The sequence below is a fragment of the Pollicipes pollicipes genome, unplaced genomic scaffold (assembly GCF_011947565.3).
Source record: "Pollicipes pollicipes isolate AB1234 unplaced genomic scaffold, Ppol_2.1 Scaffold_5724;HRSCAF=6776_pilon_pilon_pilon, whole genome shotgun sequence".
Lineage (NCBI taxonomy): Eukaryota > Metazoa > Arthropoda > Thecostraca > Pollicipedomorpha > Pollicipedidae > Pollicipes > Pollicipes pollicipes.
The window spans coordinates 42,453,290-42,477,977 of record NW_023596746.1 but is presented as its reverse complement, the minus strand read 5'-3'; the positions used below and the strand labels follow the sequence as shown (position 1 = coordinate 42,477,977).

Sequence of the window (24,688 nt, the reverse complement as noted above, 5' to 3'; positions counted from 1 at the left end):
GTCCGACAACACCACGAATGAGTTGCTCTGAAATGTAGCGGTCACAGTTGTGCGAGGTCAACACAGACACGACCATCGGGAATTACAGCGACATCCCATGACGCTGGCGATAGGACCCATGTGGAAAACATATGCAGGTCAAAAGTAAAATATCTTGTTTGCAATTGCAGTTTCTAAGGGCGGTCCGGCAGTTCGTGACAGGGGTGTCGTTTTGTGTACATGCTTAAGCGCAGCCGAGCAAAGGGAACGAGAGCCTAAGTCCCAAATTTAGAAGTTATGTATTTATATACGTGTTGTTATATACATATGCCAATGCATATGCACATGACCGTACAACTCTGCATCTTTGTATGCAAAAATGAAGGTATAGTTGGCTACAAATCAGGTGTACTTGGCCCTCATCAGCCAATTATCCCATCATTTTCTCAGCAAGCTCCTACCGCCGCATTAAGCATTTAGCTTCGTTTAGTAAATCAAAGGTGAGAATTTCCTAGAATGGTCACGTATATCATAATTATATCAACTATGCCCATTAAGTTCAGATGCAGCGTTTCAGAGATCTATTCTCTATCCTCAGATAAAGCGAACACCGAAGCGCACGGCTGGTCAGGATTGCAAACAAGATTGGACGGAGAAGAACGATATCGTTTTGCACATAAAACTCCTTTAGAGTATCAGTATAAGAAGGACATGTCAATATATTACGGACGGGTGATAGATGGGGAACTGGAAAGCAGGGCGCACGTCGCATGGCAAAGGTTACACAGTATGTTCAGTGTTTGTTAATGGTTGGATGGCTTCCCCTGATATATCTAATAACTCCAGCATAGAAAGCCGGCGTGGGAAGCATGGAAATTAAAAGAAGGTAGCCCTGTGGTGATTGCTGTCAGACTTTGTCGCGTTTGACTTTGTTGGTGTTGGTGTGATCCCGGGAAGGGAAGGTTAGGGGCACCACAGGTGTCGATTTGCATTTTTTGGGTGGGACACTGGCCGCCCAATGCTCAGTCTGACCGCCCCTCCCCCCCCCCCCTCCCCCCCCCCCCCCTCCAACGGTGAGTTTGGCCCTCCAACCTTCCGGTGCCCAAGCTCATGTAGAACATAACGAATAGACGCTCGAAACTACATTAAGTTCAAGGAAGGTTTCTACTAGTTGTTCCACAGGTAAAGAGCCAATTAAAGTGAAATATACGACATCATGTCAAGTTTACCGCATCTGACTGAGTTAGCCACACTGTCGTAGCTCCGCAGTCGCTCCGTGTTTACTTGAGTTTATTCTTCTGTTTTTTCCTGTATGCCGCATGTTTTAGACTACACGATTAATATTTATGGTTGACGATTTATTCCTATGGTATGGAAAAACGTTCTAGTTTTTTGCTACTGTGAGAGCGTTTGGCATTCTTCAGCGATGTTTAAGTTATACAGATTGCAGCGAGTTACAATGCTTTGCTACGACGCCTTATGGGAAAATGAAAACAAGGCGTTATAAAGTTATTGGCCGTCTATATTCGGAGGAACCCTTGAAAGGTGTCGACCTTCACTTCAGTTGCATGTATCATATCAAGGAAAGTAAATGTCAACAGATAAAAAAATCCTAAATGGGGCTTTTTAATTCGCCAGCAAACGGTCTTACAACCAATAGCAGGGTCCCATGCCCCGAGAAAAGAGCCTCCTGATGTATAGAGGACCCCATTGTTGAGAATGGGATGCTTGCGATTAACGAGTGGGCTTCGAGTATAGCCAAGAAGCCTCCTCACCCCAACGCAAAGCATCGTGATCCGAAACCGCAGCCACATGATGCATGAAATGGGCTTTTATGCTAGGAATACTCCATCATATGCATAAAACGGATATCCTGAATAAAAAGAGCGGTTCAACACGGAACATGGGCCTGCTCGTTTATATCTGGGCCTCCCTTGCCTTAAAGCAGGGTCCAATGAAGTGTACCATGCAGCGCGTCTAACATCAGTTCCTCCACACGACCTATAACATTGCATATTTGTTCGTCGCGATAGCTCGGTTCGTCAGAGCGCCTTTATTCCCTTGACCACTCGAGACGGTTAAGTCTGCTGCCAAGTCGGGAGCGATGAACGAGGAGGCAGAACACTGCTTCCTTGCCACCTAGTGTATCTGCGCAACTGGTGACCTTGACATGCATTCGCAAATATATCCGGGCAAGCAAGCAGCAACTACCCAAAGACATTTTTGCCATGCAAACGCAGCGTATATGTGATTGAAAGAAGAAATGGTGGTACGTTGGTTGGACCTCGGACCTTCAATAACTGTGGATATCTCCGCAATCGTATATCCATCGAAGTCCTCATAATAGTCCGCGTATTCATGCGTGGGAGAGTAGAATGTTTTCCGGCATGGTCTGGCCTCTTGCCGCAGATCGGCAAGTAGAAGCCGGCCAGACTCCTGTGAAGATAGAAACTTTGGCACGGCGGCAGGAGCCGTGAAATTTCGTTCTTCAATCAGGCGTGTGACTGCACCCAGAATGATTTCAAGGTGAAAGAAAAATGCATCCGACATAGATCAACCCAACGCTGAAATTAGCTTGTTTAAATCAACCATTTTTAGGTTGCGGGAAAGATCCCTTCTCAGTGATGCGTACATGACCAAGCTCGTGAATGTATCATAACTTGCCGGAGATTTTCCAGCGCGCATGTGCGTTGTTAACTCAAACAACACTGCCAGGACTAAATAACCCTGTGTTGATGCAGCCCAGATGGCTTAGTGATGCACTCGAACGCGATGGCAGATCGTGCTGCCGTCTTTAAGACGCGACGAAGCGGCTTCACGTCACAACTAACCAGGTCCATAACTGGCTAGGTCCACCGACTAGGTCACAGCCAGTACCAACTAGACCCACAAGAGCACTTGTTCCAACAGATGAGTAATCCTAAATAGGAACTTGTACACACCCGATGACATCCACATATTGCCGGCCGATTTCCATCTTTTGTCCACTCAACTTGCAACATACGTTCTCTTCAAGTACACCGGTCTAACAAGTCTGATCGCTATCTGTTCAGTCTAGCCAGTCTCACCGGCGTTCAGTTGACTAAATACTTACATGGAATGCGGTGAGTGAATCGGCGTGGGTAGTCTCCCAATAATAAGACAGCGGTGGTGTTGAGAACGGCTGCGATCGCCTCTTCTTCCTAGCCGGCGGGCCGGATGGGAAGCCGGGAGGGGACGGCGGCCCGCCTGGCACACACCACAGAGTGACGTCACCCAAACGTGTGACGCGTGTTAGTGGACGTCGCATATGACCTGGCGACGCTGATCGAGTTGCTGACGTTGTTTATGCTCCAGACTTATCGGGAGCGTGTTTGACGGCAATAACATACGCCTGATGAAAAACAGGAACGCGACTGACGCCTGATGAATCCAGATTGTTCGTAGAAAGTCTGAATAAATGATACTGGCTATTTATATAAGTCGTATTATATTGCTAAATTCGGTTAAGTCATTGAATAACCTTAACCAATTTATGAACATAGCATAACAATGTTTAATTCAAGCAAATGTACGACCCAGACCGGGTGCAACTGTTCTTTAAAACCAAGGCATCACAATACGGTGTCTGACCTTGCAGCAATGGTCGTCGGTCGCCACAAACCTCAAGTTCTAAAATGTAAATATATACGGGCTTAAACCTGGCCCGAGTATCAGGGCTGCTCAATACACTGACCTGAAACACGTAATGGCATGCCAAAGACGAACCAAAGATAACGACAAAAAGGGGTCACTGCAGTGCGTGGCGCACTAATGATTGAAGCTATGAAAGCAACTATGCATGTCCGCGAACCGTCTAGCTTACTGTTCATGATCAGGTCGCTGGGAAATTCGAAGGGCGCGAGATCATCATCCGAAATGGGCGGCGACGGCGTCGGCGGTGGTCCATCTGTGGGCCAGGCAGCAAACAGGCTTATGAGCGGTCAACAGCTGGCATGTCCACACTGCGAAGTTAACGTAGCATCCTGGTCAACTATCATATGCTGCGATGCGTATAGGTGGTATGTGCGTTTGATCAACACCATGGCATGTGCACCACAGACGTGCAAAGTTTCTCCTCTTGCAATCGGAAATATTCAACAGCACCGCCATTTCAAAGATGCAATAGGTCTGAGCCGAGAGGTTTTACTTTCGGCGCTATTTCACTTGTAAGACGTGTCCTGAGATATTGGAGGAAACGCAGACGAAAAGGGATCGCTGATAACTACATTACCACCGCAGCGTACACGGGGAAAGGGGGCCTGTCCCAATTAAGCGGTCACCAAAACATTCAGTCTTAGTCCGAATGTCCATCTGCAGATTCCGTTCGATCAAGAGGCAGCGAACTAGCCGACCCACAATGATCATAAACACTTCTACAGCACCACGCAGCGCAGGTTAAAATACATCACGTGCATGAGGGAGCGCTCCACATTCGAACATATTACATGTTGCATGAGATGTACTACAGTAATATCACCTATAACTATTATTATGCTTCGAAATGGAAAAACATTCTAAACAAAATAATTACTCTATTTAGTAAATATTCCCTTGAATACGGCACTGTTTGATTACGCCATGGAACGTTTAAATAAAGTTAGAGGTGCTGTCAAACTGGCCGTGCAAATTGCCAGCCTACTACTCACCTTTAGCACTTCAACTTATCGAGAGGTGGCGGTGGCGGTGCTGTCGTGTTTACTAAAGTAAATATAAGTATGAACTGGTGTCTTGACCGTCTTTCGTGGTGTTCTCCCATATTCTTGCTGAGTTTAAGTTGTTTGCTTGTACTGACTTACTCGGTTATCGCGTTAGTAGTAAGTTATTCTATTGAGAGTCCTATTTCTATAATGACTAATGTCCACATCCAGCTTCTTGTATTATGTACCAAAAAACGTAAGTCGTGCTTAAAACTTGCACTGTCTGCACACGTCCGTTTTGCCTGGAAACCGTGCTCACGAACGCCAGAGATGAACGACTCGACGATTATATTCTTTTTGACTTTGGACGTCTCACGCCCAATGGGGTGGGGGGTATTTAAACAGTATTTCTGTGGCGTCATGCATGCCTGATTGACCTTAAAAACAGTCTGTACGAAATAGTCTGCATATCTTCACGAGCGTGTTGCTCAGAAACTAGTGTGTTTTCTGTCTTAAGAGGGAAGGGCTGCAAAGTGTACCGAATGATCTTAAGACGGCCATTCCAGTTCAAAACCACACTCAAATGTGAAACTACTCCTTTCAGGCAGTCACGGTAAGCACGTGTCCTTACTTTTTTGCTTTTCACGTACATGTGATATGGCTCTCAACAAAGGATGGCTACATTGCATGCATTTCAAGGAAAACTTAGACCGTGCCTCGCCTCATGTTGTTGTGTTCCTATCACGTGGTTGTGTCTCTTTACATGGTTTTGCGCGTCTGTGCTCCTCCTCATGGCTTTATATGCTCCTTTGTCGGTTTGTGCCCGTCCTCATGGCTCTGCTTCCCCTTCTTGAGGATATCCTGTATGCGCTCCCGAAAGTATCCATGTAAATGCCACGCGTCTTGCCCGAAAAGTAGTGCAGTGTAAGTAGTGCAGTGTAAAAGTAGTGCACGCTTATCTGTGGTATTGTAAATAGCCTAAACCGCATCGACAGAACTCACATTTAGCCCTGCAGTACTTGTCGTCGTCGATCCGACTGATGCCAAAACGCGAGGTGAGAACTCGAAGTCTCTTATAGATGTCAGACAGCGTGATCTTGTTCTCATCGCCGAGTAGACTCACCGATTTGTCAACCACATCTGCAAACAGATTTCAACGTGATATAACACCACACATTCACCTATTAATTTATTTCATCACACATTCAAGTATTCATTTTTATCACGCGTTCAAATATGCGGAGCAAAAAATACGACATTTTATGCTACAAATCAAAAGTTGCATACGTAGAAAGGAAAGGTTCTCCTTTCCAACAGTGGGAATGCTCAAAACAAGGGCAAACAAATTATTATGTCTGCAAGAAGTGTCGTAAGACGACATACAACATTTGCACCCAACAGCATCTATTGGACATTGTTATGCGCTGGGTGATCCTAGTTATATACTCAATCAGAGGCCCACTGAAATATCAGTTTTGTTAGGATTTCAGAACTGATCTTCTCGCTCGAGGTATTTGACCTATCATGAGAAAATCCGTGAACCAAGCCGTCTCAAGCGTGTAGTCACATGTTGCATGGTAACACGAGCATTAATATGATCATTTCTAATGGAAATCACTGCTCACAAACAAACGTGCACATGCACGGACGGTGCATGGTGTGGTCGCTTTAGTACGATGGAGCCATGCGCGTGAGAAAACAAAAGAAAAGGGAACTCTAAAAAAGAAAAGGCTGGGCAGATAGCATTTGGTTAACGAGCTCAAGAGTTGGTCCAAACGACAGTAAAATGACGTGTATCATGAGTTCATTCATGGTGAAAGGTCACATATATGTGGAGTCACTCATGCCTGGATCATTCGCAATGGTTTATGACGTCATTCTCTGACTTGATGACGTGGTGAGGGACGTCATTCTCCGGCTTGATGACGGTGGTTACTCACACAAATCGTACAAAACCGCCATCAACTTGGCCTCTGGGTACAATGGTGGCCGGAAGTACGGAATGTTGAGAATAAATACGGACAAACGGAGACGACGAATCACTCATAGACGGGGATCATCCACCCAGCACTCACCGAGAGCCAACTGTCACCCCGCGGACGGAGAGTACCCACCACTCACCGAGTCCACAAAGCGAGCCGGGAGCAGCCGTTACCGTCAGATGCACGGTGTCCCGCGGCTGGGCGCGGTCAGGCGACCAGCGCAGCGACACCTGGTTGTCCAGACAGCGCTCCGCAGCGTACGACTGGCTGTCCGCGATCACCTCGCCATCAATCACCATGTAGACCAGCACTTGGAAGCCCGAGGACATGGTTGACGTCACTGGGATCGCGAGGGTCACCTGACCTGTTGACACAGACCGGTTGGTGTTTCCCTGCTGCCCGTGGCTCGCCGGTTACATGGGTAACAGCTGGCTGATGACAGTATGCAAGACGCACAAACTGTTACGGGGCTGACATCTTGGCACAGACACATGCAAACTCCAAGATGGCCATAGTTTTCTCACACCTCAGTCATGCACGGCATGATCAGCTGTGTGGTGTCATCGCCACTCCTTCAGCTATAATGTCCGTTATTTACTGTGTACTGTTCTGGGCCAGGCGCTTCATATGCGGCGGTGATCGACTGTGTTGGACGCAGTGCGTGACGCTGTAACGGCACAGAGCGGTTTCCATCGCGCGTGTAGCAAAATCATGCATCAACAAGATACTCAACTCAGGCCAGCTCTTAAATTACACGTTCTGCATCACAAACAGCCCAGTGTTAGGGACATATCTCGTACCGCTCCGTCTATCGTAACACTGATTAGGCGACCCAGCCGCACCAGCCGGTGACGCCTCACTCACCGACGGGATGTGACCCGGACACCTTGGGCAGGTCAACGACCCCGCCCTCCTGCAGCGCAGAGACGTCGACCGCCTCGGAAAACGTCACCGGCACTAAGTCCGCCAGCAAGATGTCGCTGTTGGCCGTGACCTGACGCGCCCGGCGAACACAAGGTCAACACGCTTCTCCGACTGCAGGACCTCAGTTCTGCTTCGCGAGTTGCAACAGCATGACCGCTAAAGGCACAGTCTTCAAACAGTAGCAGGAGGTCTCTGTCCCCTTATAAAGCATGGCTACTACTGACGCTAGTAAATAACGATGCCTGGAGTCTTGGTATTTGTTCTGGATTGCCAGTACTAGAACCTTATGTCTAACGCCTGATACGAGTCTGAATGACATGAAGACGTTTCCCATTCACAGCACAACCCGAGCGTTCAGTTCTCTACAAGAAAAGTGCCTTATTTTACCTCCCGTGCGGCATGACTTCTTTATTTGCAGCTTTCGAATGCTGTCTGTACAACACACTCTCAACGTAGCTCACCTGGTAAAACAGATCGAACTGCGATCCCAGACGGGTCGTGAAGAAGACGTCAATGTGGGCCTCAGTGCCGCACGTGTGCTGTTTGTCAGGCAGTCGAAGCAGCTGCACAAAGGCTCCTGACTCAGAGGACCAGCCCGTGATGTCGTACTTGAGACTGGGCGATGTCATCCATGTTGAGACGGGCCAACCGAGGTGCGAGAGCCTACCGCTTCGGCGTTCCGGGTGCCTGGCCTCGGTAACGAGCGGCGTCGTGGCCTGCAGCGCCAGAGAAACCGGGCTGACATTCCACGGAAGTCTGACCGCGAGGTGAGCACGAGAAGCCGGCTGGTTACCCACGCGTAAACGGTCACTGGAATGTCGCTCTCGCAGCGGTTAGATTTTACTGACTTTACATCACTGGCATGAAAGTGGTGCCGCTCTTAGTGCATGTGACCGACGAATGGTCAATAAGATATCGCAAGGTACGACGTCTTCAAGCCTGAGACCTTTCCACGATGCTATACAGGGATAGATTGAAGGGCATTATTATTCAGAACCAAGGGAAAAGGCGCAATACGGCCTTCCTCATTTCATTAAATGGCACATGCACGCACGCACGCACGCACACACGCACGCACACACGCACGCACGCACACCCATCCACACACACTTCATCACCCTTTGTATTACTACTGCCGTCCTCATTTTTCCTGGCTTACTGCACGACACTGAACAGAGTAGAGCGACTTCGAAAACTAAAAGAAGCACGTACATGTTTGACCAGTTACTTGCTTTGCCCCAACAAACAGTCGAACAGGGGCATGTGCACGGTTACAGGATGAAGGAAAAGTGGCACAACTCAAACATTTTGTCTGCTGACCTGGGCTAACGAGCCGCAGCCACACAACATTTGCCGCGTGGTTTGAAACAACAGCGCGCATACACACTATGCTTATGATTACGCCTCTGCCCCTGGTTGTTCAGCGTTGACATTTAGTTGTGCAGATATCAATGAATCACATGAGCGAGAGGCACAGGCCCCAGGAGCGCACCATGTGCGCACGTCCCTGAGGCCAATGTCAAACTGAACCAATCAAATGGGAGGCCTTGACTCCATCACCCGCTTCTCCTTCCGTCTCGGATAATGGACGCTTTAAAGAACTATCAATTACCTGAATGGATATCTTCTCGATTTTCTGATCTTGAGGTGGCACAGTGAACGCGACCACACCTTTGCTGTCAGACGTGACGTTCAGACAGACCGGATCGGCAGAAGACCTTCAAACGTACAGTCGTGCAGAGTTAGAGAGCATCACTCCCCGAGTTACTGGGAACTTCCCAGTCATTGGGGACTACACTCGCTTAACATGCGTACGTGTGACGTGACCAATGAATGCGACACGCTCGGGTTGGAGGCGGGGTCAAGTTGAACCCCTGATATTTCTTAAAGCAAGAAAGTTAGTGACACCAAATATACAAGATGGGTAGGCCTGTGTGTAAATTTACTCGTGTAAAATTGTGAGGTCCCCGTTTTGGTTTCCGAACGGCGTGGGCAGCCGGGCCAAATTGTGCATAACTGTAGACAATTGAAGAACAGATCGCTTAGTATCAAATTTGGATAAAGTTTGTAAGATCACTAACCTAAGGCGCGTCACAGCTGGGCCATGGACTCAGGCAGGTAAATTTTTAGCGAATCGTTCTCATATCTGAGCTGATGACAACGGTAATCTTTGTATTGCATGATGCAACAAATGAGTGTAAGACGAAGCCATACGCCTCTGAGATACTTTCTTAGGCAACACAACAATTGAATGAACAACTTACATTAACCTTGGGTTAGGTATTAAGGCCAGATCAAAGTAAAAACCTATTTGTTATTACTCTAGGGCTTGCTGGATGAGGTAGTTTTTGGCGCTCATTTGAAACTTATTGATAACAAGAACCGCATCATACACCCTCCATCGACTTCGTGAGCTCAAAAAAGGTCATTGACCTAAAATGAACCAGGTGACTATTTTGTTTTTAGGATCAGACTGCCTAGCGTAATCTTTGTCGCTTATTCAAATGCAAAACTCAAAGCATTCCTGCATGATTTTGGCTACCATGGCCTTTAAAAGGTCAAACAACTTCACTAACCTTAAATGAACATATCAGCTTTTCTTAGAACAGGCATTTAGGTTTCGAGGCACTTTTTAGGCCCATCTTGAAGTCTGAGTTTGTTTTACCTCACTTGACCCAAACGTCATGACCTATGTACCTCAAATTTTGACCTAATTGAGTTCTATACAGCCCAAGGCACCTTGTGAATTTGGTGTCTTTAGCCCCTCTTAGTTTCTGAAATCTCAGGGGATCAAATCGACACCCACCCGAGCGAAAGGCATCCAACCGGCCAACCGGGCACGTGTTAACCAAAAGTAGCCTGGTGTTAATTTCGAGCCAGTGACCCTATTTGACCTTCAGAATGTAAGAGTGACCGGAATCCTACGAGGCTGTTGTGATCTTTTAAGTTAAATATGCATCAGGTGTAACGTTGTAAGGAATGTAACTAACACGAATGAGTTGGTGGGGGTCATTTTAGACCTGTGATTTCCTCCGATCTTCTTTGAGTCAAATAAGAGGCCTCGTGACGTCTCTGTTACCGCGAAATCGAAAATGAGCGTCACAAACTACCACCAGAAACAAGCTTTCAAGTAGAAAAAGTACGAAAACGTTTTGTTTTGACATCGATATGACCTTCAAGCCCGACCCAAAGTCCGTGGAATTCATCGCTATTGTGAACTTACTTGTTTTATTATCCAACACACCATCTCAAGTATATATGAATCCGTCCAACACTCCGTTGTCGCATCAGATTGAGCGATTCACAGGGACCTGCCCTCGCTGAGTCATGACCTAAATTTGACCTGGTGTAGGTCAGCGACCCGACAGCTTATCAATGCTTTTACATCGAACAATCGACTAGCAAATACCCTGCGGTAACGCAAAGTATGACGCTGCCATATAACGTTGTTCAAAAGTTATCCTAGAAAAACCCTCAGAGGTTAGGTTGAATACCACCCAAACCACGCCCTTTGTCTATTAACCACGTGTGTTGTCTGTTATCTATATACCTGTATGTACCGAACACCAGGGCTATCAGCTACTTCAAATTTTACGAGGACTGGAAGTTGATTAGTTCATTTTCTTATGCCGGTCATTCACATCCAGTAACTATCATTTCAGCGATGGCAAAGCCCCAAGTTAGTTACGATCCTTGCTTGAGTTCAGCGTGAGAGCACATGCCAACGGTTCACGTATGAAGTGGCACATAAATTGTGGCGTTGTAACAGTGTAAATTGGGTGGTGTACCGTGAGAAATTTTCCCGTTTTTTTTTTGCCGAAAGGGAGAGAGGCTCCAAGAGAGGTTTTGAGCATCGACGCTCAGGTACCAGGCAATTACTTTGGTCCCGTTGCTAAGATACTATTTGAGTTATTCCGAGAGTGCCGGCAATGCCACATCAAATTCGGTTATAATATGGCCTTAAATTTTGACAAAAATTTCACTAAGGTCCAAATATAAAGCACTGAAAATTGTGATGCTGTTTAATGCCGTACCGAGTTCATACATGGGTACTCCACGTACATTCCTAACTCCAATGATTGCTTGATATCCTCACCTCATCGGTTTCTCTTGGGACATCGGAGTTTGGTTATTTTCTGCAAGATAGCTTACAACACCCAAACATCAGTGCACTTCTGTTTGTAAAACTTATGATAGCAGGCACTGATAACGCTTAAAAGTACTCACTTCGTGCCGATTCCGTCCTCTGTCGTCGTCCAGTGGGTCTCAAAACACAGCTGGACCAGCTCACCGGGAGCTGGTGTGCCGTCCGGGTGGCGTACCCTGATCTGAACGTGGAGGCGGACACAGCTGAGTTAGGGACGGAGCCAAGCACTTCCAACTACACTCGACACAGCTGGGTTAGAAACAGAGCCAAACGCTTCCCACTGCACTTGACACAGCTGAGTTAGGGACGAAGCCAAGCACTTCCAACCACATTTGACACGGCTGAGTTAGAGAGGAAGCCAAGCACCTCTCACTCCGCTCGACACAGAGATAGATATAGAGCCAAGCACTTCCAACTACACTTGACGCAGCTAAGTTAGAGACAAAGCCAAGCGTCTTTAGCTTCACTTGACGCAGCTGATTTAGAGACGAAGCCAAGCACCTCCAACTACACTTGACGCACCTGAGGTAAAAACGGAGCCAGTCACCTTCGGCTACATTTGGAACAGCTGAGTTAGAAACGGAGCCAGGCACCTCCAGCTACATTTGAAACAACTGAGTTAGAGACGGAGCCGCTAAGCATCTCCAACTACACTTGACACAGTTGAGTTAAAACCGGAGTCAAGCACCTCCAGCTGCACTTGACACAGCTGAGTTAGAAACGGAGCCGCTGAGCACCTCCAGCTACACTCGACACAGCTGGGTTAGAAACGGAGCCAGGCACCTCCAGCTACGCTTGACGCGGCCATTCGGTAGCAGAGCTCCATGACAGACACACTTGGCATACCGACAGACAAGCTCTGTTATGTATAGATGGTACAGCACGCTTAGCAGGCTTCCTCGAGGTTGGTGCATCCATGCACAAGGGAGTTTCACTGCTGCGGTGTGTAGCGTACGTTAATCCACACATCTGAGGGGAGCGGGGGGGGGGATGACCCAGGATAAAGTCACGAGATCCCATTTCGGGCGTTGAAATACTTGTGGTAAGCAAGACACTCAAGGCACTATGCGCTAGTATTGATACGGTTGCGGTATCTAATAACCTGCTGAGTCGGAATGCAGTGCAAGATTCAACGGTCCCCATCTGAACACCGAGATTAACGTATCAACACCACAATTAAGAGAGTAATCCTGCAGATCATTTACAAGCCTGCTGCAAGTTACAAGCACATTGCATTTGAAAAAGGCAAGACAGAGAAAAGAGAAGTGCGAAGGCAAGAAAGAAACAGACGAATAAGCCAATTATGTTAAGAGAAATGCTCAGACAGCGTAACTGCCGACCAATCAATTTTCTTTCGTGTTCTCCCAATATTCTGCAAAGCCTAGCATTGAGCAAAATTTGTTCTTATCTCAAGTAAAACAAAATTCTCGTTAAGAAGCTGTGAGGACACAGACACCTAATCCAAATTGAGGTCGTATATGGCGCATCAACGCCAATGCACACTGAACATGAATGAATCGATAACGTGTCTATATATGAATGTCTCCAAATATTATAGGAATATTCCACATCCTGGTAATATGAAGTGCAAAGTTCAATGTGACCCCGTCGGTGCTTTCTTGGCCCGTTTCAACTGGGGTGTTCGCCACCGGAACCAACTGTTCGCTTCGGTGAAGGTCGTTGGGAGCCCAAACCATCCCTGCTGGCTGCCCCAAGGCTACGGGCAAAATACAATGCCATTTTCCACGCGGACAGTGTCTCTCTGCATGCCTCCATCCACAAATCAGTGAGGAATCTAAAAAAGTTGCAACACGACCTCTATGCCTTCAAAACAACTTTGCATTCAGTGGGTTTGGCACATATGCACCTTATCGGTGTAGGGAAGTCCTGGCTTGAAATAATTGCTTCTCAAGTTGTAGGTCTCGAGGTTCAGCCTCTGGTATTCTATGGAGAACGTCTTGGTGCCCTTGATCGTGACTTCAGTGCCATCCTCTGTGAGTTCGGCGGTGGCCTCCAGCCTGTACGGCCTTTGGATTGTTTTTCCGAAGCCGAGGTCACTGCCGCTGACTCGAAACACGGCACAGTCGGCCCCGGACGTCTGTCAAAGCGTTCACTGGAGTCAGACGGAGCCGCACCAGTCAGTGGCCGTCTGGGGGACGTCTCAGCACGCAACACGGTCTCCACGGGTGGCCAACCAAGGCAGCTTTATATGACGCAGGTGCTGGTATGCTATGCATATTGCGGCATCCATGCATATCCTGCGCCACTTAAACAGAGGCGGATAGTTGACGGTACGTCATGAATTAAGGCGCTGGCGTAAAACTTAAAAAGTTTTAAAGCAAAAAAACCGATTGCTCACGTATTGTCGGTGAAAACAGGGTTATTTCAAAGACAAAAGAACCATGTCCTGCCAAAAGCGACGCGAATGTGACATTTACTGTTTTTCTGAATAGCCTAAAGTGACAGAATTTGAGCAAACTACCAAGCTCGAGTCAGGTACGTTCTAACTGACCGGGCCTCATTTCACAGCGAGGGATGACACAACTGTTATGAAGACTGCCATGGCTCCCTAAAGCATTCGATATATATATATATATATATATATATATATATATATATATATATATATATAAATACATACATATTCGTATCGCTCTATCTCGCTCTCTCTCTCTCTTCTCTCTCTCTCTTCTCTCTCTCAGCTCTCTCTTCCTCTCTCTCCTCTCTCTCTCTCTCTCTCTCTATCTCCTCCTCGCTCTCTCGGCCCTTCGCGAACTCTCTCTCTCCCTTCTCTCTCTCTCTTCTTCTCTCTCTCTCTCCTCTCTCTTATCTCTCCCTTCCTCTCTTCTTTCTATTCTCATACGGGACCCTATCTCTCTCTCTCGTTCGCCTATTTATGTCTCTACTCTCCCCTCTCTCTCTCCTCTCTCTCTCTCTCTCTCTCTCTCGTTCGCATTTGATGGTAAGACCACGCTTGCACTTACGTGCCCATCTCGGGTAAGCTCCTGACGACGATAAAAACCAGAAGAGACACGAATCGTTGCATTCCCTTGCACCGGCTTGTCGTAGGTGTACCTAAAATTGGTTGCAGTAGTCTTACATTGAACCTAGAGTGAACAACTTCCGAAAAGCACTTGCAGTTAGTGGACTAATAAAGGCATGCATCCTACAGACATCACAATCATAGGACGAAGTAATCACCATTTTGGATGTTTGTAAACGTAGGAATCCATATCACCACACATACGCCTCACACTAGTGCGGTACGGATAAACAAGCGTGTCAGTGGGTCATCGGCACAGTATTCACAAGGGGTAAGCGAGCAAGCGTGACGCGAATGTCCACTCGTCAACGGCGTCCGCAATACATCTAGGAACGTGACACTTTGGCACCCACCTTCCGCACACCTTCAACGCCACTTCTTCGGCATCACCCAGAATGAATGGAGGACCCTGGATGTTGACCTCGAACCTGGGCAACACAAACTCCTCGACCTTGAATGTCTTCTTCACCTTACGCCCGCCGCTTGTCGCTACGTGTATGTTCCATTCACCCTGCAAACAACGTGACAGGGAATAGACAGGCTTTCGGGCCACCAGCCAGACGGCACAGGAGATCCCCCGTGGTGGTCTGCCGACAGATTGTTACGCACTGAGCAGCCTTGCATGCTGATCCTGCAGTGACTGCATGGCCTGTCCGAGAGATAAGCGTTTCGAACCGAGCTGAAAGCAACCAAACCAAATTACCAAACGTGGCACGGTTTCATTATGTTTGACTGAAGCTGTTGAGTAAAGATATCGATAGCCCACAAATACCTGGAAGTCTAAGCAAAATAGACCATCAATTCCTTTTTCTGCAATAATATCTTATAGATGATTTTAATTTATATTTACTTATCAAACGAATGTTACAGGCCTTCAGTATGCCAGGGCATGCTGATAAATCAATGGTATTAACAAGCCAGTGGAATGTATTGCAAACTCTGCACATGTTTATCCACCAAAGTACCTTTGTTGGCTGAACCATTGTCTTCCGATTCACCCATCCGTGGCGGAGGGTGATCGAGCCCCTGCCCCTGACCTGGAATTGCCCTTTTGGAGGGTAGGGTAGCTGCCCCTCCCCCTGCCTCTCCAATTCCCACTGGAGACACATCGCTGAAGGCAGAAAATCGCTTGCATGTGTAATTTCATGATTGCTTGAAATCCACCCCACCCGACGACACGTTCTGTTCATGTTCCTGTTCATGTTCCTATAGCGTCTGGCAGGGGGACATCAAGCACCAATGTTCCAGCGTATAGGGAAAAAAAGATGTCAGCGCCCTTAACCATGTAATCATACTATGCACTTGTTTTAAACATTAAGTCACACATCAGGTTTTAAATAAATTACGGACCAACAGAAGCTTGGCATCAATGCTGGTACAGTCTTTGTAAACTACTGATTTCCTGGAAAATTCTGGAAAAGGAATTCCATATTTGATATCGATTTGCTATGGAATTCCATATTTGAAATGAATTTCCTATGGCCGGTAGAAATTGAACATGCATATCAAAGTTATCACTCAGAACACGCCGCCTTTGTAAACCGCTGCTTCCGCGCGGAAGTCTGCGCCTCTGTACCCTGATCGAGCATATATGCTATGCTGATGTAATCCATCTTTCAGCAACTTAAGTCATGAGTCATGTTAACGAAGAAATGATAATACCAAATGTCTTGCCTTACCATATCGGTATGTCTCGCACAAATCACTGATTAGGCTTGGTGCAGTCATATCCTCACCAGTTTGAAGGAAGCATGGCGACTTTCATGATCTCAGTGGCATTTAAAGGTCAGTTACAGTATGTGAATCAAAATTTTCGGGCTGTAACATCATGCATGCCTCGGCCATCAGTTCCTTGTATTAAAGTATCTGGCCCATAAAACATACTGTATCTTGAGTTGACCCGTTATCCAGGATTTGTAAACGTGTACTCTATCACTTTACGTACCTTCAGAATTGCGGCTTGAGTTACCATGGATTTAACCATACACAACCGGCAAGTTCTAAAACTCTGTTGCTTAGGTTAGATCTATGTCCACTGCATCCATTACAAGCGGAAAAAAAATACTAAGCATAGATATGCATAGAGCCGATGTTTTATAACAACCACATTCATCATATAATAGTGCGGCGAAGCCACATAGAACACCAAATATAGTTTACGAGTGGGCGTCAGGGTTCCGAAACGGATGTACTTGAAACGAATATACAAACGAAAAACAGCGCGGCTCCGTTTATTTCTAGCACAGCCCGTAACCGACAAGAGAGATGGTAATTACGAGTGGCACTTTGTATATATCATGAGCCGCTCAAGCTCCCCCCTCCCTCGCACAGTAACCACACTGTTCGCCGGACACGTTACGTCTGCACCTATATCACTCACACTGAGTCACATAGGACTGGGTTCCTCTGACAGCTGCATCTCCAGCTGCACCCCTCACCAGGCTGGCTTCATCGGCCAGCCGCATCTCCAGCTGCACCACTCACCACACTGCGTTCATCGGCCAGCCGCATCTCCAGCTGCACCACTCACCACGCTGTGTTCATCGGCCAGCTGCATCTCCAGCTGCACCACTCACCAGACTGTGTTCATCGGCCAGCTGCATCTCCAGTTGCACCACTCACCTGGTTGGGTCCATCGGCCAGCCGCATCTCCAGCTGCACCACTCACCACACTGCGTTCATCGGCCAGCCGCATCTTCAGCTGTACCACTCACCACACTGTGTTCATCGGCCAGCCGCATCTCCAGTTGCACCACTCACCAGACTGTGTTCATCGGCCAGCTGCATCTCCAGTTGCACCACTCACCTGGTTGGGTCCATCGGCCAGCCGCATCTCCAGCTGCACCACTCACCACACTGTGTTCATCGGCCAGCCGCATCTCCAGCTGTACCACTCACCACACTGTGTTCATCGGCCAGCTGCATCTCCAGTTGCACCACTCACCTGGTTGGGTCCATCGGCCAGCTGCATCTCCAGCTGCACCACTCAACTGGCTGGGTCCATCGGCCAGCTGCATCTCCAGTTGCCCCACTCACCTGGTTGGGTTCATCGGCCAGCTGCATCTCCAGCTGCACCACTCACCTGGCTGGACTCCTCGGCCAGCTGCATCTCCAGCTGCATCACTCGCCAGACTGGACTCCTCGGTCCGCTGTAACCCCAGTTGCACCACTCACCAGACTGGGTTCCTCGGCCAGCTGCATCTCCAGCTGCACCAGCCCGCTCTGACCAGTCACATCTGTCCACTGCGCCACCCTCGTCCCGGCCGGCGATTCGATGTAGATCTGCGGCAACTGAAAACAGTGGGAAGAGAGAGTCAGCTCGACCACCTGGATGGGCGACCGACGAACACTTGGATAGCATAGTGGGACATGACACCAATAACGCACGGCTAGGGGATACTTACTTCAGTTACACTAATGACCTTACTACCGTCATGCATTAACCGGGGGCATGAAGAAGTATGATCCTGCTTGCACTGCGCGTGTAAGGACCGCCAGGCCCGGCCAGTCTCCCGAGTTCATGGGCCGGGGACGGTAGCAAACAACATTTCTGTACCGTGATTTTTCCCATGATGCAATATTGCACGTTGACAAGACAGTTCCTAAGGAAGGATAAATATACTGCTACTCTAAAAATCTGGCAAACTGGAACAAATTCCTGCAAAATCCCACACGACCAACTATAAAAATATCGACTCAACGGAAAGGGGCTGATACGGCACGCCGGCCATGCTTTTGATTGTGTCCTTGGACATTGGTGTTTATGCTATTTTTCAGCAGGCGGTAGACCACTGCCCGCATTGTCTAGCCCACCATCGCCGCGCATGGTCTTCTAGAATGTACACACGTGCTAGCGTGCCATGCCCAAGACCAGGAGCATGCGAAGCCACTTGATTGGTCAAACAAAAGTCACGTGATTACTTGCACAGACCGATGGAATGAAGAAAACAAGACCACGCTTATAAAATAAGTACTGCTGAACCATAGATGCGGGGTGGCAACATCAAAGGCGTGACATACAAAGTTCCTGGAGTGGATTGAAGGTTGTTCAAGGTGAGTGGCCCTCCCTTTAAGAGCCCTGGGCCGGAATTGTGTAACATTTTCGAAACTAATTCACAGGAATTTAAGCTGCCAGCGACTAAGTTGTATCCATTTTAAGATGTTATTTTCAGCGACGGGTGCATGCTCGTGCGCCTCGGGAATGCTCTAATTTCATGGAATTAAAATGGTCTTAATATCCGGATCAATTTTTAATTTGTCTTACTCCTGCTGATTTTGCTGCTTTATAATTTCACCAAAAACCTAAAGACTGAGTGGCTTAAACTTTTAACTACCCATAGGGTGCGCTTGTACTGACACTATGCGAATTACGGGTAACGGCTACGCAGTGTGAAGAAGACAGCAAAAGCAGAAGAAAAGGCAAAATTCAAAGCATTGTACCAGCTGAGACATCATGGTGAGCGTAGCAACAGATTCGGTACAAATAATACTGCATAGCCAGCAGTGGGAACTCCACGTGCCCAATGCCAGCGCTCGGCCGCAGACGATGCCACCGGGTACGAGATGGGCCTTGGGACTTAACAGAGGCAGCAATGGCGTCAATGAGCCTCAATTTTAGCCGGCGGTAGACGGAAGCGCCTGCAGCCGGAGGTTTGCACGGCGGCCGTGCAGCACCGCGGCGCTATCGGTGCAGGCAGCATCCGGCGGCGGCCCGCGCGGTAGCTCGCGCTGGCACATGGGCCCCGGCCGACCGACCGCCCGGCGGATGACGTCAGCGTTTGGTCGGTGGCCGTGCCTCCTGAGCGCCGGATGCCGGACACCAGCCGCGCGCCGAGCGGACGTCGTCACGCCCGTGTTCTCCGAATGTGGCGGAGGCGCCGGAGGAGGTCAACAGGTCACGTCACCGCTCCGAGCCTGCCGCCCTAACGCCTCATGGACGACAAATAGACCGTGTCACGCCCCAACTGAGCGACGACACTTGCCAGAGCAAGGGCGAGAGCTGAGGTGGGGCGTCACACGTGCAGTCGCGAAATCCCGAGATTTCAACACAAACTGCTGTGAAATCCACCGCAATAAATTAATACTTGCATTTAAGTTACACTTACAGAATACTCAAAGATTTATGTCTCCACAGTTAAGACTCTGAAGTATTTGCCAAAAGTCCAAGCGAAACACTGTTATCGAGTTATACTTCCATGCTGTTTTACTTTGAAAGTGGGACGGTGAGTTAGCTCGTGTTCTATATCGTCCGAGCAGCCGAAAATATGTCAAAATCCAGCTACCTGCTCTTGCAGGCGCTGGGGCTGGAGCTGGAGATACCAAAAGGTAAGCTCATCTCCAGTCACAATCTTCCGAACAAGTACTGCATTAGGCTAAGAAAGCAAAACGTCTGTATGTCCACACACCTGCGGATCGACGCTCCCAGACAACCATCTCAAACGCTGCTTTACGTATGTGTTTTACTACCTTCGTGAGTCGATGTTTAGGTAGGTATGTAGAGCACGAGGTAGGAGGTCTTAGGATTGCAATAAGCACTTCCGATTTATTACAGTACAACTTCAGTGCATTACCTTGACTTTCTAACGTAATGAATCACTGGATCGAAAAATATATTCCAGGATCTGGATTTAGTCAACGTGTTTGCCTGGACGCATGCGGTATATTCACTGTGTCCTTCCCAAGTAAATGGATTGGCCACAAAATCGGCTTACGAACCTTTTAAGCCTACTCATGCTACAGCTGCTCTTAACCTGCTACACAGCTTCACTTGAATTGGCAATTTATCAAAACGCACTAGACAAGTCTTACCATATGATTCAAGCAACCAAGTGAGATATGTATTGGACTGACAAGCACGGGCAATATATCGATTCGGGTCGGATTTGAGTTGTAACACGCCCTCGGGGGGGGTCATTTTGAGCCCCCCCAAGGCTTTTCCAGAATGACTTCCGAATAAATGCAAACTTTGCATACCTGTAGGCAATTGAACAAGGGATCCTTTGGTATAATAAAATAATTGTACCTTGCAAGGTCGCCGACCTATAGCAGATCAAAGTCAGATCGTGGTTGTTAGTGAAGGCTATTTCTAGGGAATCGTTCAATTTGATGCAACAACGGAGTATTATGTCAAACCATACAGCTCTTAATGTATATATATATATATATATATATATATATATATATATAAAATACGGTCTATTAGGTTTAGCCATGTTAAGCCAAGCCATGCGGATAGTTTCCCAGGCAATGAAACAATTTCAGTCATAGTTAAGGGCAATTACACTCAGCCAGAGTTACGCATGTAGGCCAGACCGAGGTCAAAATAGCTTGTTTTACTCGAAAGCTTGCTGTATGGGGAGGTTTCTGGTGCTCCTGTTCATTTACCAATTACAGGAGGAACAGCAGCCGTTTTCCATGGACTTGTTAAAGGTCTGGTTAAGTCACTGACCTCAAATGTCTCAGGTCATTTTTTTTCTAGGAACATACCACTTGGCGTAATTCCGGCGTAGTTCCTGACGTTTATTCCAATGGTAAAGTAGAAACAATATTGTAGGTTTTTCGCTCTCCTTGTTTTTGAGACCTTGGAGTCGTTAAATTGGCCCCCGCCAGAGCGAAGGGACTCTCTCTCTCTCTCTCTCTCTCTCTCTCTCTCTCTCTCTCTCTCTCTCTCTCTCTCTCTCTCTCGCTCTCTCTCTCCTCTTCTTCTCTCTCTCTCTCTCTCTCTCTTCTCTCTCTCTCTCTCTCTCTCTCTCTCTCTCTCTCTCTCTCTCTCTCTCTCTCTCTCTCTCTCTCTTCTCTCTCTCTCTCTCTCTCTTCTCTCTCTCTCTCTCTCTCTCTCTCTCCTTCTCTCTCTCTCTCTCTCTCTCTCTCTCTCTCTCTTCTCTCTCTCTCTCTCTCTCTCTCTCTCTCTCTCTCTCTCTATCTCTCTCTCTCTCTCTCTCTCTCTCTCTCTTCTCTCTCTCTCTCTCTCTCTCTCTCTCTCTCTCTCTCTCTCTCTCTCTCTCTCTCTCTCTCTCTCTCTCTCTCTTTCTCTATCTCCCCCTCGGGCACTCGTCTTGATTTGCATGAGCTATTGGCTTTTGATAAACCTACAACACGTCTTCAGAACAAGAAAAAGTCGCTTGCGCCGGAGACATCCGACTACACGGTGTAACTTACCGGCTCCGAAATCGGCCTCAGTTTCCCGTTGACGGAGAGCACGCGGAAGCGGACCAGCTGTCCCGGCTTGTACATGTACTTGTCTGTCTGAATGAAGACATGATCTTCAGGCTCGTTGTTCGAACTGAAACGTGCGGCATTCGTCTGTGTTGCCAATGCTTTTTAAAAAAAATTGCGGGCGAATGTAGTTCGGTTCAATGTTTTAGACTTGATAATCGAATCCGGTCCTTAAGTGCGCACACATCACGTTTGTGAGCCGGGTAGGCGGACATCAGAGAACGGCTACCATGCAAACCTGGCTTCATCTTCGAGACAACAGTCGCACTTAACGACAAACATCAAGCACGCGTGCTACACAATGGTCCACTGGTCACACACTATACACAGATGGACTCATTATACGCTGTTACGAGCATTATGGTATTCTCCAGCCGTGGATACACCCGGCTATGGTGTCAGATCTTCCTTTCAAATAAAATGTTGAATTTTCGCCACTTATGTCACAAGAGGTTCTGTATTAAGAAAAAACCTTGTTAGTAGATTAACACGCGCACGGGTGGGAGCCAAACTGTCTCCCACCGAGGGTTTTTCCAAAATGATTTCCGAGCGACGCGACGTAGCCGCACCAAATTTTGAATAGCTGTAGACAACTGAATAACGGATTGTGTGGTATCTAAAAATTGGATGTACTTTGCAAGGTCGCTGACGTGAGATAGGTCAGAGTCAGGTTATGGATTCAGCTAAGTCAATCTCAAGGGAATCGCTTAATCTGATGGGACAACGGAGTGTTAGACGAAGCCATACATCTCTGAGATAACCTCATAGGCGTCACGACAATTGAATGACCAAATTAAATTGGCTTAGGGTCAGATATGAAGGTCAGCCTAAGATTAAAACCAATCTGTTTTATTACTCCAGGGCTTGCTGCTAGGGGTAGTTTTTAGTGCATGATATGAACCGCATTAGACATCTTCCAGGGACTTCTTATAGGTTAGAATAGATCACCGACCCAAAACAACTCAGGTCAACGTTTCGTTCTTAGGAACATACTGCCCAGATTAATCTTGGTCCGTTATTCAAATGCATAACTCAAAGCAGTTTTCTGTGATTCGGGTCACCATGATATTCGGATCAAACAAGGTCACTGACCTAGAATGGGCATGCGACCTTTTACTTAGAACAGGTATCTAAGTTCCGAGACACTTTGAAGACCAACTTGAAGTTTGACCTTGTTTTAACCTTACTTGACCCAAAGGTCATGACCTAGGGGGCTGAAACTTTGACTTAATTTAGTTCACGTACAGGCTAATACATCCCGTAAATTTGGTGGCCCCAGCCTTCTTAGTTGCTGATCTCTCAGTGGGCAAATTGACCCCTCACCCGAGCGAAGGGTACCTAACCGGCCGTCCGGGAGCGTGTTAAAGTGCATCAAACAACACATCGGTGTAGCTGTAGCCCCTGTCATTTCTGCAATATACACGCTGACTTTCGACGAACGAGGGAACACGTGCCAAATCATCACTGGTAGGCCAGGCCTTTACACCAAAAATGCCTTTTGCAGTGTTCATAAGGAACAATAAGTATCCACATAAACAATTTGTACGACGCCTTTAGTACACTGTAGTGACCAGACATTTTCTTTGACTTACAAGATAGAGATGTGTTGATTTCCTGAGATGGTGTAGTTGACGGCGGATGGGTAAGTGACTTCCAGACCCATCCAGACGGCATAAGCGTCAAGCTCTGGTGTTTGAACCTCAAAGCATGTTTCCTTGGACCCACCTGAAATACGGCATCGTATTAACGATTGTTTTAATCGCATATTTGCTGTGCGTTCGCTATTTTCCTCTTTGAGGTGCGAGTGTATCTGAACCCCGTAGGGCGGATGGGGGCTTAACGAAGCCATGCTTGCGCGAGGAGCCGCCGGTTTCGCTCCAAGACGCTGAGCCGACTGATGGGTGGCGTGGCCAGGAAGCGCGCTCATGGAGACAGATGGTGTGGCTGGCCTCGCCGTCACCGGATGGGTACATTCAGATCGGTCAGTGGTGACGATGTCAAGCAATTTGTCCGCTCGTCGAGGAAGCGAGCAGCGACCGATGATCTCCGGTCGGGCTCGTGCACTGCTGTGGTGTCATGTCCCCAGTTATGAGAAACAGGCATATGCACTGCGAGGCATTCATTGCCAACACGCCGGCACTATCAACACGTGTGTTTACTGACTTTAAGCGTCAATGCATACCCTGGGGTGCAGTTGCATATCTGAAGCTGGAAACAGTCGTTTATCATGATAATCATAATGCCCGAAAACATCAAGCACGCTTTCTGACTTGGTGGCCCGATTGGAGTGGTTGAGGGCGCTACATGTGCAGTAGTCTCCCATTATAACATGATCCATTCGTATGTCTCTAAGATGTTCCAAGGGCGACCAAAACTTTTCAGCCCCTCTTATAGCTTTTAGTGTTGCTTATTATAATGTTTTATTAATGCCAGCGGATGGATTAAAATCGTTGCCAGGCGTTAAGAGACTGGCAGAACATTTACTAAAGGCGTCGATATACAGCTCGGTGTTGTGCACGACACAAATATATCAGGCTAGATGCCACAAAGATAAGATCTTCACAGAAACTCTTACTGGTTACCTTGGTTTTCAGCTTTATTATTGAACTGTGGGTGTGCACCGTGCACCCAGAAATGCCCTTTAATCAAGAAGACATATTGAGAAAGCTCGACACGGCCGTAACTAGACTTCTCTCGCTGTTGAGACCAGTGCAAACGGCATCGGTGTCCAGCTCAGACT

General features: G+C 47.6%; 1 protein-coding gene across 1 annotated transcript in view; it reads right to left on the bottom strand.

The window, feature by feature from the left end:
- LOC119103075 (alpha-1-inhibitor 3) overlaps window positions 1–24,688 on the bottom strand; it is a 62,287-nt gene that overhangs the window by 32,670 nt on the left and 4,929 nt on the right. Inside the window, exons 3-17 of the mRNA XM_037226523.1 lie at window positions 23,541–23,673; window positions 21,892–22,015; window positions 17,908–18,024; window positions 15,087–15,244; window positions 14,675–14,765; window positions 13,558–13,788; window positions 11,771–11,871; window positions 9,156–9,261; window positions 8,005–8,259; window positions 7,484–7,613; window positions 6,759–6,983; window positions 5,640–5,777; window positions 3,824–3,907; window positions 3,074–3,207; window positions 2,137–2,415 (exon numbers count right to left, since the gene is read on the bottom strand). Coding sequence (XP_037082418.1) covers window positions 2,137–2,415; window positions 3,074–3,207; window positions 3,824–3,907; window positions 5,640–5,777; window positions 6,759–6,983; window positions 7,484–7,613; window positions 8,005–8,259; window positions 9,156–9,261; window positions 11,771–11,871; window positions 13,558–13,788; window positions 14,675–14,765; window positions 15,087–15,244; window positions 17,908–18,024; window positions 21,892–22,015; window positions 23,541–23,611 — 2,244 coding nt within the window. The 5' untranslated portion in view covers window positions 23,612–23,673. The remainder of the gene's footprint in view (window positions 1–2,136; window positions 2,416–3,073; window positions 3,208–3,823; window positions 3,908–5,639; window positions 5,778–6,758; window positions 6,984–7,483; window positions 7,614–8,004; window positions 8,260–9,155; window positions 9,262–11,770; window positions 11,872–13,557; window positions 13,789–14,674; window positions 14,766–15,086; window positions 15,245–17,907; window positions 18,025–21,891; window positions 22,016–23,540; window positions 23,674–24,688) is intronic.